The 12449-nt window shown below is 51.8% G+C and overlaps 1 protein-coding gene across 3 annotated transcripts in view; it reads left to right on the top strand.

Annotated features, from left to right (window-relative positions):
• FAM168A (family with sequence similarity 168 member A) overlaps nucleotides 1-9708 on the top strand; it is a 215981-nt gene extending 206273 nt beyond the window's left edge. For all 3 annotated transcript variants that reach the window (XM_057553023.1, XM_057553022.1, XM_057553024.1), the window contains 4 exons: nucleotides 344-486; nucleotides 1347-1521; nucleotides 2837-2967; nucleotides 3703-9708. In XM_057553023.1, coding sequence (XP_057409006.1) covers nucleotides 344-486; nucleotides 1347-1521; nucleotides 2837-2949 — 431 coding nt within the window. In that variant the 3' untranslated portion in view covers nucleotides 2950-2967; nucleotides 3703-9708. The remainder of the gene's footprint in view (nucleotides 1-343; nucleotides 487-1346; nucleotides 1522-2836; nucleotides 2968-3702) is intronic.
• Nucleotides 9709-12449: the final 2741 nt, after the last annotated feature.

The following is a 12449-nucleotide window of genomic DNA, read 5'->3' as shown; positions in this document are numbered from 1 at the left end:
CTCCCGTCCGTGCACACCTGCCTGTCTCATGGCACATGGCTCAGAGTCCCAGACCGTCTGAGCTGCAAGGGTCCCTTAAGAGATCATCTGGTCCCAGCCTCTTATTTTATAGATCAGAGCCCTGAGACAGAGAAATAAAAGATGCCACACATGCAGCCACTGAGGGAGCTGCCTCTGGGGCCAGGGCTGTCTGGGTGGAGCCCTGTTCTCTGTCTGTTCTCATCTGTGTTTCCAGCCTGGATTCAGCCCATGTTTGTCTGGGGAGTCGTGACTGGGACCTGCTGCCTTCCAGCGATGCTGTTCTGCCAACTAATTGAAAGTCTCTCTTATTGCCTTGGTACAGGATATACTGCGGGGACACCATACAAGGTCCCACCGACCCAGAGTAATACTGCTCCGCCCCCCTACTCCCCATCACCCAACCCCTATCAGACGGCCATGTATCCCATCAGAAGTGCCTACCCCCAGCAGAATCTGTATGCCCAGGTAGGTACATGTAGAAGCCCGGGCCCACTTCTTCTGCAGGTAAAGGAGCCACCAACCTGGGTGGGGTGGAGGCAGGTGAAGAAGAGAGGAAAAGAGAGTTTGTGGCTCTGATCAGCTGTCGCTGTTGTGTCATTCAAACAATAACCTTGCAGTCTACACACTCCCCCAGTCTACCTCAATCCACAGGCTGAGGCTCTTGTTATTATTTAGCAAAAACATTTGAGAAGCTCTGGATTAAGATGATCCAGGACGCCCTGTCTACTCTGCCCAAAGGTCAGCAGACCTGTGGGCTGTGACAGCACAAAGCAGTCATGTGATCCAGGCAGTGGGATGTCACCTCAGACCATTGTCTCCATCCTCAGCCTTTTTGCCTAGAGGGAAATAGATAGTAAGAGACATTTGGGGAAGTGCTCTGCATTTATGACATTTTTCCAGTATGTAAAATGGCAGCATTCACACCAGTATGATACTCCCACCAGTAATCCCTCATGTGTACATGTGCACAGTGCTCCGAAGTTCACCAGCCTCGTCCACAGCCCTCTTCACTCATTGATCGTGGTCCCTACCTTTATATTTTAAGCAGTCTAAGAAGAAGCACATTGCAATAAGATAAACATAGTAGATCATCATAGCAGCTCTAGGAGCGAGGTAGGACAGGGTTCAAGCCTTATTTTTCAGACCAGAAGCTGAGCCCAGCACTGAACTGTCCACAGCCATGTAGAAGACAGAAGCAGAGCCCCAGACCTTGTGTCCCTGGGCCAGAGCTTCTCTGACCCCATCCCTTAGGGTTTGGGACAGGCTCCCCTCCCCTCTCCCCTCCTCTCCAGAAGCCTGTGTGACCTCAGCCTCTTTTCCCCCAGGGAGCCTACTACACACAGCCGGTGTATGCTGCCCAGCCCCATGTCATCCACCACACCACGGTCGTCCAGCCCAACAGCATTCCCTCTGCCATCTACCCGGCGCCTGTCGCTGCTCCCAGGACCAATGGCGTGGCCATGGGCATGGTGGCCGGCACCACCATGGCGATGTCAGCAGGTAAGGGCAGCATCTGTGTCGGTGTCCATTCCCTTCCTCCAGGAACTCATGACAGAGTGGAGAGCACAGTCATGGAATCGATTGTAGCACAGCATGAAAAATTCTGTGCCTGGGGGTTCTAGGAACACAGAAGAGGACCCTCTAACTCTGTCCACAGGGATGGGGAAGATTTCACCAAGGAGGACATATTGAGCTAGGCCTTAAAGGGTGAACAGAGGCTAACCAGAGAGACGAAAAAGGGAAGGGCAGTCCAGGGGTAAAAAACATGGGTAAAGCACATTCACAGAATGGAAATGGTCTAAATCACTTAGAAAATAGGGGCATGGAGTTGGAAGGGTGGCTGGAATAGTTGTCAGAGATAAAGTGGTGGAGTGTCTTGAATACCTTTAGGTAACGGGGAGATAGAAAAGGGGTTTAAGCAGAGGAGAGATGGAATTTGGTTTAATCATTCTCTCTGGCTGCAAGGTGGAGGCAGGCTTAGCCGGGGGGAAACTCTGGTTTAGAGGAGACATGATGATGCTAGGACTCTGGTAGGAGCAGGGTTCCAGAAAGGAGGGCATAGGGCAATGTTATTTAGCAGGCAGGAGCTTAAGGACCTGTCCAATAATTAATTGTGAGGCTTAGGAGAAGCAGGAGTCCAAGAGGACCCCTTCTTCATTTCTGGCTTACTCCAGAAACCCTGCCCTTCAGGAACCTTGAGAATGGGGGCAGGGAGAGATGCCAGAGGAAGAGCAGGTTTAGGGAAGTCTTTGGATGAACTGGCATTATAAAGAAAGACATGAGAAGAAAAGAGGGCTCTGAATAACCTTTAGAGATCCAACTTTCAAAGAATCAGCTAGGTCACCTTCTGGGGGAAGAGAGTACGAGGGGTTGAGTGGGCAGGAGGTGGGAGTTGGGATTTTATTCTGCCCCCTAATGTAGGCGTTGTTGAGGCCTCTCACTCCCCAGATCAGGTCAGCAAGCTATTGAATGTCTGCTGGGTGCCAGCCTTGCTGGTTGGGTCCTGGGGACCAAATACTGATAGATCAGACCAGAACCCTACCCATAGGAACAGCTAGGTTAGTGGGAACACAACGACGTGAACCAGCGATCACCACTCAGTGTGATGTTGGTGCAATGAGAGGAGCATACAAAGAAGGGTGAAAGGAGGCCACTGAAGATGAGTGAGTGACTGTCCGGAGCATGAGGAAAGCTTCCCCTGGCAAGATGCGGAAGGGTGGGCAGCAGCTGTGTGAAAGACTGTGGCTTCATCCTCTTCATCCCAGCGCTCTGGGACGGCCTCATCAGGTTTACTCTTCTCTCTCTGGATGCTCAGGTACCCTGCTGACTGCACCCCAGCACACCGCGATCGGGGCACACCCTGTCTCCATGCCAGCATACAGGGCCCAAGGGACCCCTGCGTACAGCTATGTGCCCCCGCACTGGTAAAGCCTGCAGCCCATCCAAGTGAGTGGGGCCCAGGGTGGGAGAGGTAGGAGGGTCACAAAGCAGAATTGTTTCAAAGCCCCTGTCTTGGTCTGAAGCACAGGTGTCAGCAAGGGGCAGGTGACAGTTACCAGTTACTTTCCTGCTCCAGGTTCAGTAATATCACTCTTAATAATAGCTGTCACTTTATATATATTCTAGATACTGAACGTATGCTCTCTCATGATCCTCACAGTAGCTCTGTGAAATAAGGATCATTAGCTCTATTTTACAGGTAAATACATAGTCCAACATCACTTAACCAGTAAAAACTAAGCTGGGACTTGAACTCCAATCCTCTAGTAGTAAATTCTGTGCTCTTTACCATACAGTCTTCAGACGTCTTCTACCTGTGGGCCCCATTCTTCCAATGAACTTTTACCTCAGTCAGACGTTGGCTCTGACTGGGGCCAGGCAGAAACCCTGGGCCATCCCCCCCACCAGATTCCTTGCTGCCCTCCGCAGCTGCTGAGGCAGTGCCAGTGAACTGCAGGGCTCCAGGGATGTCACTTTGAAAATCCTCTGCCCTACTTCCTCATCTCCCCCGCCCTCCTCCTCCAGGAGCTCTTGGCACTGGACGGGAAACAGGCAGCTCCACTGGGAAGGCACAGAGGGCTCCATTTAGGGCTCCCAGCGTGAGGGGAGGGGGTCCAGGAGCTTCCTGAAGTGGCCTCAGGGATATCACTGTCACTAACGGCCTTCCCCTTCCTCCCCCAGATCTGGAGTCACACATTGTATGCAACTACTCAAGTCTTACACAGGTGCTGGAGCAGCTCCCTAGCAGCACCACCTCTATTTGCAAGAAGAGACAACGGAAGTGCAAGGGTCACTTTATGCATCTTTAACGGTTTTGGTTTTTATTTTCGGTTTTTGTAAAAGCTGCTTTTTCTAATCTCCTGCCTCTCCCCACTGTCCCCCTTTTACCACTGCCCTTCCAGCTCTAGCCCTCCTCCTACCTGACCAGGCACATCCTCTCTGCTCTTCTTTTCTTCCCCAAGAATCCAGTCCCGGGAGCCTAGTCTAGCAGCAGGCAGAGAGTGGGGTCTGTTGCAGTGGTTCAGCTGAAGGCGCAATTTCCTTTGAAGAGCATGAGAGATGTGATCCTCAGGTCCAGGGTAGGAACTCAGAGCTGTTGAGCAGGCCACATCTCTGGGGGATTGTTTCTTTTTTGATTTTCCTCAAGCAGGATTAGTTTAAGACATTACCATGTCCTGACACAAATGAAATCTCTTCTGAGAACCATCGCAACAGACCAAGAACAAAACCACCTGATTAGGTAGGAGTGTTCATAGCAGCTTAATAATACCCCAGATCAGAACCTGGGAAAACCAGATTCTTTCTTTGGGAGAACTTGGGGGAGGGTGGGGGGAGGGAGGGCACTATGGAAAGGAAGAGGGAAGAGGGTCGAGAGGCGCTTGCCTGCTGGCTTTGGTTGGTAAGGTCTCTGGCCAAATTGTCTGGGCCTGGACCCTCTAACTTGCACAGTGATGTTAACTGACCTGGCACTTCCTCAGAAGGTGATTTTGACCTCAGACCTACCAAGCAGCTGCAGGGTGGTGGGATCCCAGCCTCCCAAAGCCTTGGAAGGCCAGGTGCCCTGTGTAATCCAGACCTTGGCCCCTGGGCCCTCATGGATCCACTCTGATGAGGAGCTTGCTCCTGATTAGAGTGGAAACCTATGGCATTTCTCTCCCTTCCCTTTGCCCTTCCCACTGCCAGGGCTCACCTGTCTGTCCATGGCGCTGGCAGACAGGCCAAGTTCTTGGTTACCTTGTGCCATTCACGGCCACAGTGAAGGAACCACATTCCAGGCGGGTGCTGGTGGCTCTGAAGGTCAGGATAGTGAAGGAAAAGCAATAGCAATAAACATTTCATAGACTCATGGAACTGAAGGGACCTTAGCAACCATCTCATCCATTCCCCTGTTTGACAGATGAGGAAGCTGAGGCCCAGTGAAGCGGAAAGGACTTCCCTAGACCTTGCGGTAAATTAGCATTAAATGCAGCTTTCCTGCCTGGGGCATGTTGCCCATGAAAATTTACCTAGGGATGGATTGGCTTGGTTTTGTAAAAATGAAGTCAGCAGTGCCCACACCTGGTGAGCTCGGGAACAGTCTCTGGGCTTTTGTTTCTGCTCTTTCCCTCCATGGATTCCAAAGGCGGGGATTGAAGACTGGGCAGAGGTCACATGGGGGCAGATGGCAGGAACAGAAATTGCAAATGAAGAAATAGCATTTGGAAATTCTGTGAAGACATGTGGAACTCTCATCCTATACCTGACTCCAGCCCTAGGGATGGCTGAAAAGGAGTCCATGCTTTTAAGACAGTAGCCCCTCATCCTGAGAGGAGAGGAGAAGGAGACATGGGCTCTCCTGGGAGAAGAGGGACGCACTGGTCTCAGCCAGGAGCCCGGTTGTCTAGCACTGTCCCCCTGCACCCAGCACTTGGCTGGGCCAGCAGCCCCTTTGGGGATGCGGGGAGAGGAACATTTTACTGTACAGAATGGGATCATTGATAACATTTATAACTTTTAAATAACTCTCTTCATTTTAAATTCATGCATACTTGGACGTAATCCCTACCCCTACCTCCCATGTCTCCCTAAAGGAGGAGAAAATCAGGAAGCCCTTGGGCCAGAAGGACCTCAGAGGCTACCTGGCTGTTCCCAGGAGGGCAAAACCCAGCAGCATCCTCAACCCAGAGCCAGGAGTTGGGGGCCCACCTTCTTGGCTTTCCTGGGAAATGCAGCACCAGTAAGGAGAAGCCCAGCTGTCCTAAATGGTCTGTTCTGGGGTGCTGAAGAGGTTTCATCTTAAAACAATAGAAAGTTTTCCAGTGTTAATCCATTTTTTGCAAATACCTCCTCCTACTCTCTGGTTTTCTAAGGGTGGGTGAAGGTTGTCTTAGATTATGTCATACATGTTTAGAAAATGCCAAAATAATAATAATGATTATAATAATAATAGGAAACCTTTGCATTTGTCAGGTGCCTCATAGACTTCAGAGCACTTCACAGCCTTTAATTTACTGGCCCTGAGAGAAAGGGTCAGAGTTATTACACCCATTTGACAAATGAGGAAACTGGTTCTAGAAGGAAAGGGAACTTGCCCAAAGTGAGCAGAATGCTGGTATCCTGACAAGCTTCCCTGAACCCTGCTGCCTCCAGATGGGCTAGGGTAGGACCACAGAGAGGAGGAAAAAGGGAGGAGATCTAGGAATGACCTTTTTACTTTTGTTCATTCTATATCAGTAAGTAAAAACTAACATCTAGTACCTCACAGTTCACAAAGCAGTTTCATATCCATCATCTGGTTTAACCCTGTGAAATAGATTATTCTCTCATTTGATCCATGAGGAAACTGAGACTTGGAAAAGCAAAGTGACTTGCTCATAAGTGGCAGAGCCATTTGAATCCCAGCCTGCGGCCTCTGTCCCTCCAGTCTGAATCCACACACAGTCTCATGGACTGAAACATCGATGCTCAGTACCCTCTCTTAGCCCTAGTATGTAATTCAAGATCAAAGACAGACCCCAAGGCAAAAACAAGGTGTGAAAAGGCTGTGGTCTGGAAAGGCCCAGGCCCAGCGCCCCTTTTTCAGCCTGAGCACTGGAGCCCCAGTTCAGCTGGCCTCACCCTTTTGCTTTGACAGAGATCCACAAGCCTGGCCAAGCTTGGGGAGTCATTGCAGAGGGACTGAGCCCAGGAGAACAGGGGCAGTAGTGTGCCTGTGGTAGGATGAGAGTACACCTGGTAGGATCACAGGCGTCTGTTGGGAGGTACCATGGGTGTTATCCAAAGATACTGGATGGCCCAATGGTCAAGCTGGACAGAGGTCAGCGCTGGAAGGGCCCTGCCATTGTAGGAAGACCAGCAAGCCAGAAAGGACACGGGGTGTGCCCACATACATAGCAAGCTACAGCGTGGCACCAGCAAAGCCCTCTCTCCACCCCACTCCACTGCCTCTCCCCAGTACCACAAGCTTGGTGGCCAGGGTCAGGGGTACAGGTGGTTCCAGTCACCAGCCAACCCTCTTGGCTTCCACCACTTCTACCTGGCTCTTTCTCATTAGCCTGGGGCCTAGGAAGCTGGAGTCTGGAAGCTGGAGTGCCCCCAAGTGGTTAAGAGCCTGGAAATTATCTTTCTGCCATGTTTTGGAAAAATGTATTTAATTTCTTCCCCATGAGACAGGACAGTTGCTGCTGTTCCTCTTTCTCTCCTGGCAGTGACCCAAAAGTACATATCCCATCCCTATATCTTGAAAAAGGACACTCGCACCTGTCCAGAGTTTTTTGTCTGTGTACAAAGTACTTCAACATTGATTGCCAAAAATCCCCATTTTGTAGATGGAAAAACTAAGTCTCAGGAGGCTTAAGAGACTTGCCAAAGGTCACACAGCTCATAAGAGAAAGAGCCAAGATTTGAACTCTTCAAATCCTCTGCTCTTTCTGCTGGCACCTGCTGGGTCTGGGTGGCAGGCATGCAGAAGGGATGGGCTACCTGTCTGCCCCCAAACAGAGGAAGACCCCACGGAAACCTAGGGAGCTCAGTCCTCCCAGCTGAGCAGATTTTTATGAGGAGCCCTGGGAACCCAGAGGCATATCCAGATGGCAGCACCCAGAGGATGAGAATTTGCAAGAAAAAGGCCTAACTTGAGCAAAACATTTTGGGGTCATGAGGCCCAGGACTGAAGACATGTTCAAGGGCAGCCCCAGGCACCTGTCTGTTGAAAGACCCATGTCCCTGGGAAGCCTGCGTACCCTTACTTTCTGACCCTGGAGAGCCTGCCCACTGTCCAGACCTGGCGAGTTGGCACTTCCAGGGGACCTGGTGTAGCCCTGAATGGCCAAAAGCACATCTGACTCAAGTTTCTGGGCTTGTTTTTCCCATGGGTGAGGACCAGGATCTAGAGAGACACTGTGCAGTCCTTTCTCCTTATCCCAACTCTTACCCTTGCGCACCCAAAGTGTTCCAAGTTTGAGGTATCCCACTCCCAGAGATCTGGGAGTGCTTCTTTGGAGAGGCTGGCTTTGTTCTGAGTAGGCTTCAGAAATGAATCACATGGAGCATAAAAGTAGTGCAGATCCTCTGGTCACCAAGTTCTGGTGTCCTCATTGTACAGACAGGACTCTGGCTGAGTCAGGCCTGGAGCCCTGCATATCAGATCCTCAGCTCTGCTGTGTGGCCAGAGAGGGAGGGCCTAGAGGGCATGGGTCTTGGAGTGCTCTTGGTCCCAGCACTGTGGTTGGAGCAGTCATTTAGATGTCACCATGGCATTTTCTCCTCAATTGCTGTTGAGTGAAAGTACGTGGAAGCTCTGCTTTTCCTGTATTCCACATCACTATAGGATATGTGGTCCCCCGCTGCTTGCCAAGCTTGGGAATCCGGAAGGGGCAGGCTGGGCAGTGGAGGGGGCAGGTGAGGAGGAGGCTCCATACTGGTGTCCAGCCCCAGGGGAATCCAAGCCAGACCTACCTCCAAAAGCAGGGTCACAGCAGAGGAGACCCAGCCAGGCTAACATCTAATTCCACACCTGAGCCTCTGAGAGCTCAGCCTACTATGGGTGTGCCAGGCTGGTGGCAGGGTTTGTCCTTTACCTGTCCATGTTCCCTTCTGCTAGACAGCTTGTTTCTGAAATTAGGCATTACATGGTTCTAGGGCCCAGCCTTTAAAATTCCTGACAGGCCAGTTTCAACATTCCATAACCAACCTTGCCTGAGCCAGACTTGGGTCTCACTCCCTCACTTTCTCCAATGGGTATTTTCTATCTTGCGTGCTGTTGAGTCCAGCCCAGTGGCCAGGTGATTGGGGTTGGTTGTCACAGAGCCAGAAAGGGAAACTAGAACTCTTGCTTCCCTGTGGCTGCATGCGTAGTCCCTGGGTATTCTTGCTGTGGCAGTGAGGCCCTGTACCCAGTCCAGCTCCTGGTAGAGGGGGTATTTTCCTTTCTGAGGAGAACAGATATAACAGCTTTGCTGATAAGTACCAGCCCATAGGACTCAAATGGGTGAAGTCATCTTTGGGCCTGACCCCAGCAAGACCAGCATCTCCAGGCTCCAGCCTTCCTCCTCATGCCTGAGAGTCAGGGAAAGAGTGGGACTGCCCAAAGACCACCTTCTTGGGTCAGCCAGATTATCTGGATCTGTGGTGGGACTCCAGCTCTTCCTTACCCAAGGGGATGTAAGGCCAGGCCTCTAGCAACGTGGAGTTGTCTGTAGTGACCTTTAAAGGCCCAAGGGCCCGTTCCCATCTCCTGACTAAAAGGTATCTGCATCCCTGTTCATGTCACACGACAGAGAAAACTTGTTCTCGTGACATGTACCATCCCTGTGAGAGAGCGTTGTATATGATTTTGTATTTTTTAATTCATTTTAAGCTACAGGTTGGAATCTAATTTTTAAATTTTATTGGAACTCACATTTTAAAAAGAAAAACATTTAAAATAATAATAATAAGCCTTTGACCAGTGTCTTCCAAGTAGTTTGATCAAAGAACTTATAGGTGTTTTCAAAACACAGCCTGGAGTGTAAAGATTGGAAAGCCTCGCTTGTGTGTATGAAGTGTAAATCTGGTTTTGTTTTATTGTTTTGGATTCTTTTGGGTTTTTGTTTCGTTTTGTTTTGAAGATCAGATAGTGATCACTCTGAAAGATTGAAGCCAAGAATTTGTAACTATGATATTTACTGTAAGCTGTAGAACATTCAATAACTATTAAAAAAATTTCCAAAAAAAGTCTGGGATGACCAGACTGGTGGTTCTTGGGGGAGGGGGACACAGACACCTCCTGGGCCAGTGAGAGTCCCCTGGGCTTCTCCCCAATTGATCCTAAACTTGTTTTCACCAGTCAGGTAACACCTACGCTGCATCTCCGGGGCGGCCCTGGGACTCACAGTTGAGGGGCCTGGCAAGTGGCCGTCGGCACCTGGACTAAGGTGTGTGATACCGAGTACCCACCATGTGGCCGGCACTGTGCTTTACGCTTCGTAACTCATAATCCTCACAGCAGGATGGGAGGTGAGCTCTGTTGTTAGCCCTGTCCTTGGTAGGGGGCAGCTAAGGAGGGTTAAGTAAGTACCTCGGCCAAGGTTACAGAGCTAGTGAGGGGCGGAGTTGGAACTTACACTTGGTCTGGCTCCAAAGCCCAGGCACCAAGCCCCAAGCCCCACGTTCTCCTGCCCACCCTGGAGGAGGCAATGCCTGTACTCACTTCAAGGGTAAATTGGTCAGGTGGGAAACCAAGGGAAGGGCTTAATGTGGTTTGTAGTCCCAGAAGGACAGTTGAAGGCAGTCATATGGTCTCCATCCAAATGGTTATCAAGTGCTGTCAGTTTTATTTACATCCTAAACATCTCTCTCGTCGCCCTGCTGGGCAAAGCCACTGCCCTAGTCCAGGCCTGGGCTTCTCTCCCTGGTTATCACAACCACCATCCCATCCTAGGGCCTGGCCCCTGCACTCCACGCTCTCCCAGCCTCCAAGTATTCAGCTTCCTCAAATGGAGAGAATACTTGAGGCCCAGAGAGGCTAAGTGACCTGGCTGTAGCTAACACTCAGGACTCCTGACTCTCGAGCCCTTTCTACCAAACGGTACCCTGGGCCTCCATAGCGCCTTCCCCAGTTTCCTCTCCTGTCCTCACCTGACATGAAACTCATTCTCCCTCCCTCGTGATGGCAGAAAGCTCTGTCGGGTGTGGTAGGGGAGGGCATTGCTGGGCTCTCTTCCCCTGCACAGGAAGGGGATTTTTCCCAGGGACTCAGCTCCAGGTCAGTGGCAGGGCTGGGGGCCAGGAGCAGGTGGAAGGCAGAGACCAGGGCCCCAGCACCCACCATTCTGGCCCATGGAGGAGGGGTTATGGAGTGAGAGAGGGCACTCTGAGAACTGTCCTCAGTGGTTGGCCCAGGGCCCCACCGTGTCCTCCAGCTCCCAGCCCTGCCAACAGCCTGGGCCTACCTTGAGCTCAAGAGCAGGATTTAGAGCCAAGAAAGCTTCCACGTGAGGGCAGGGGCCCTAAAAGCCAAGAGTATCAGACACACCCCTACCTGATCCCTCAGCTCCGCATCCCACTCTTTTGGGAGCTCACCTCAATATCCTCCAGGGACAAGAGACTATCCCTTCTCTTACCTTCCAGCAAGCAGGAAATTGGGGTGGTGGGAGTGGTCTGGAGGGGAGCAGTGCTTATTACCCCAGGGCCCAGCACTGAGATGGGGTGTGCGTTACCTAACCTGGGAAGCCCAGACCCAGCCTCGGCCTCCACCATCGCTGGCATCTGTATGTGCCTCACCCCAGGCAAGAGGACATCCAGAGACCAGAGTCCAACTTCCCCCTGGGAAAGGAGGCCAGAGAGTGGGAGGGCTCAGCCTCCCACCCCTTTCCCCCAGGGCACTGTCTCGTCCTCATCATCTCAGTGTGTCACACAAGTCCTCGGTGAAGTGGGGTTGGCTGAGGGGACAGCCAAATTTGAGAAGCCACACCCTGAGGTGCAGCTGAACAGCTGGCAAGTAGGGACACCAGTCGCACCACGGCGGCCCCAGGGAACATTCCCCAGGGTGCACTGGTGATGCCCACTGGTCCCCTACAACAGACACCCTATTCTAGACTTTGACAACCTTTGGTGCTCCGGAAAATTCCTCCTGATGTCCAGCCTGTCTCCTTCCCTCCCCTCTCCTAGAGCAGGTGATGCTTTGCCTCCTGGGTCCTCAGAGGTGCCCTCCCTTTCCTGCCCACCTGAGAAGCCCCAGAGAGAAGCCTGTGCCCTAAGAGAGGTGAGAGAAAGGGAGAGGTCGAAGCTCAAAGCTCAGCCTCCCCTCAGGCGGGGATTTTTCTCTGAAGCTGCTAGGCCGGCCCCTTGCCATGGCTTCTGCCCTGTGTGAAGCCTGGGCCTCCCGCAGGGTGTCCCTTTCCACACCTCCCCAAGTTCCATGAACCGTCACTTTTTGGTTCTTCAGCCTCTCTTTGGGCCTCTTTCCCATTAGTGTTGAAATATGTCCTTTCCTTCCATCTTTTTTTTTTTTTTTTTTTTCCTTTTTTGGCCACACCACGCAGCACGCGGGGATCTTAGTTCCTCGACCAGGGATTGAACCCGCTCCCCCCTGCAGTGGATGCACGGAGTCTTAACCACTGGACCACCAGAGAAGACCCTCTGTCTTTTAAAACCATACCAAAAACACCAAAAGAACCTGGAATTAACTAAAAACCCTCTCTCCCTGGAGCCTGAGGGCCCACCAGCTATTACCTGGCACAGTCAGGCTTCTGCAGGAAGCTCAGCCCACTGGGACTTGGCTCTGCTCTCGCCACATCCCTGTGTCGGCTAGCCAGGGGACGCTAGTCCTGACCTTGCAGCAGCGCCTGGCCTTGTGACCCACCCTGCTCCCCACACTCTCGTCCTTCCCTGGCTTCCAGGATGCTGCACTCTCTTGCTTGCTTTCCTTCCCACCTTTTTGGGCCTTCCCTGAGCTCTCTCCCTGGAAC

This window comes from Balaenoptera acutorostrata, chromosome 9, assembly GCF_949987535.1.
Source record: "Balaenoptera acutorostrata chromosome 9, mBalAcu1.1, whole genome shotgun sequence".
Taxonomy (NCBI): domain Eukaryota; kingdom Metazoa; phylum Chordata; class Mammalia; order Artiodactyla; family Balaenopteridae; genus Balaenoptera; species Balaenoptera acutorostrata.
The sequence above is the reverse complement of the archived record's forward strand: the minus strand, read 5'-3'. Positions and strand labels throughout refer to the sequence as shown.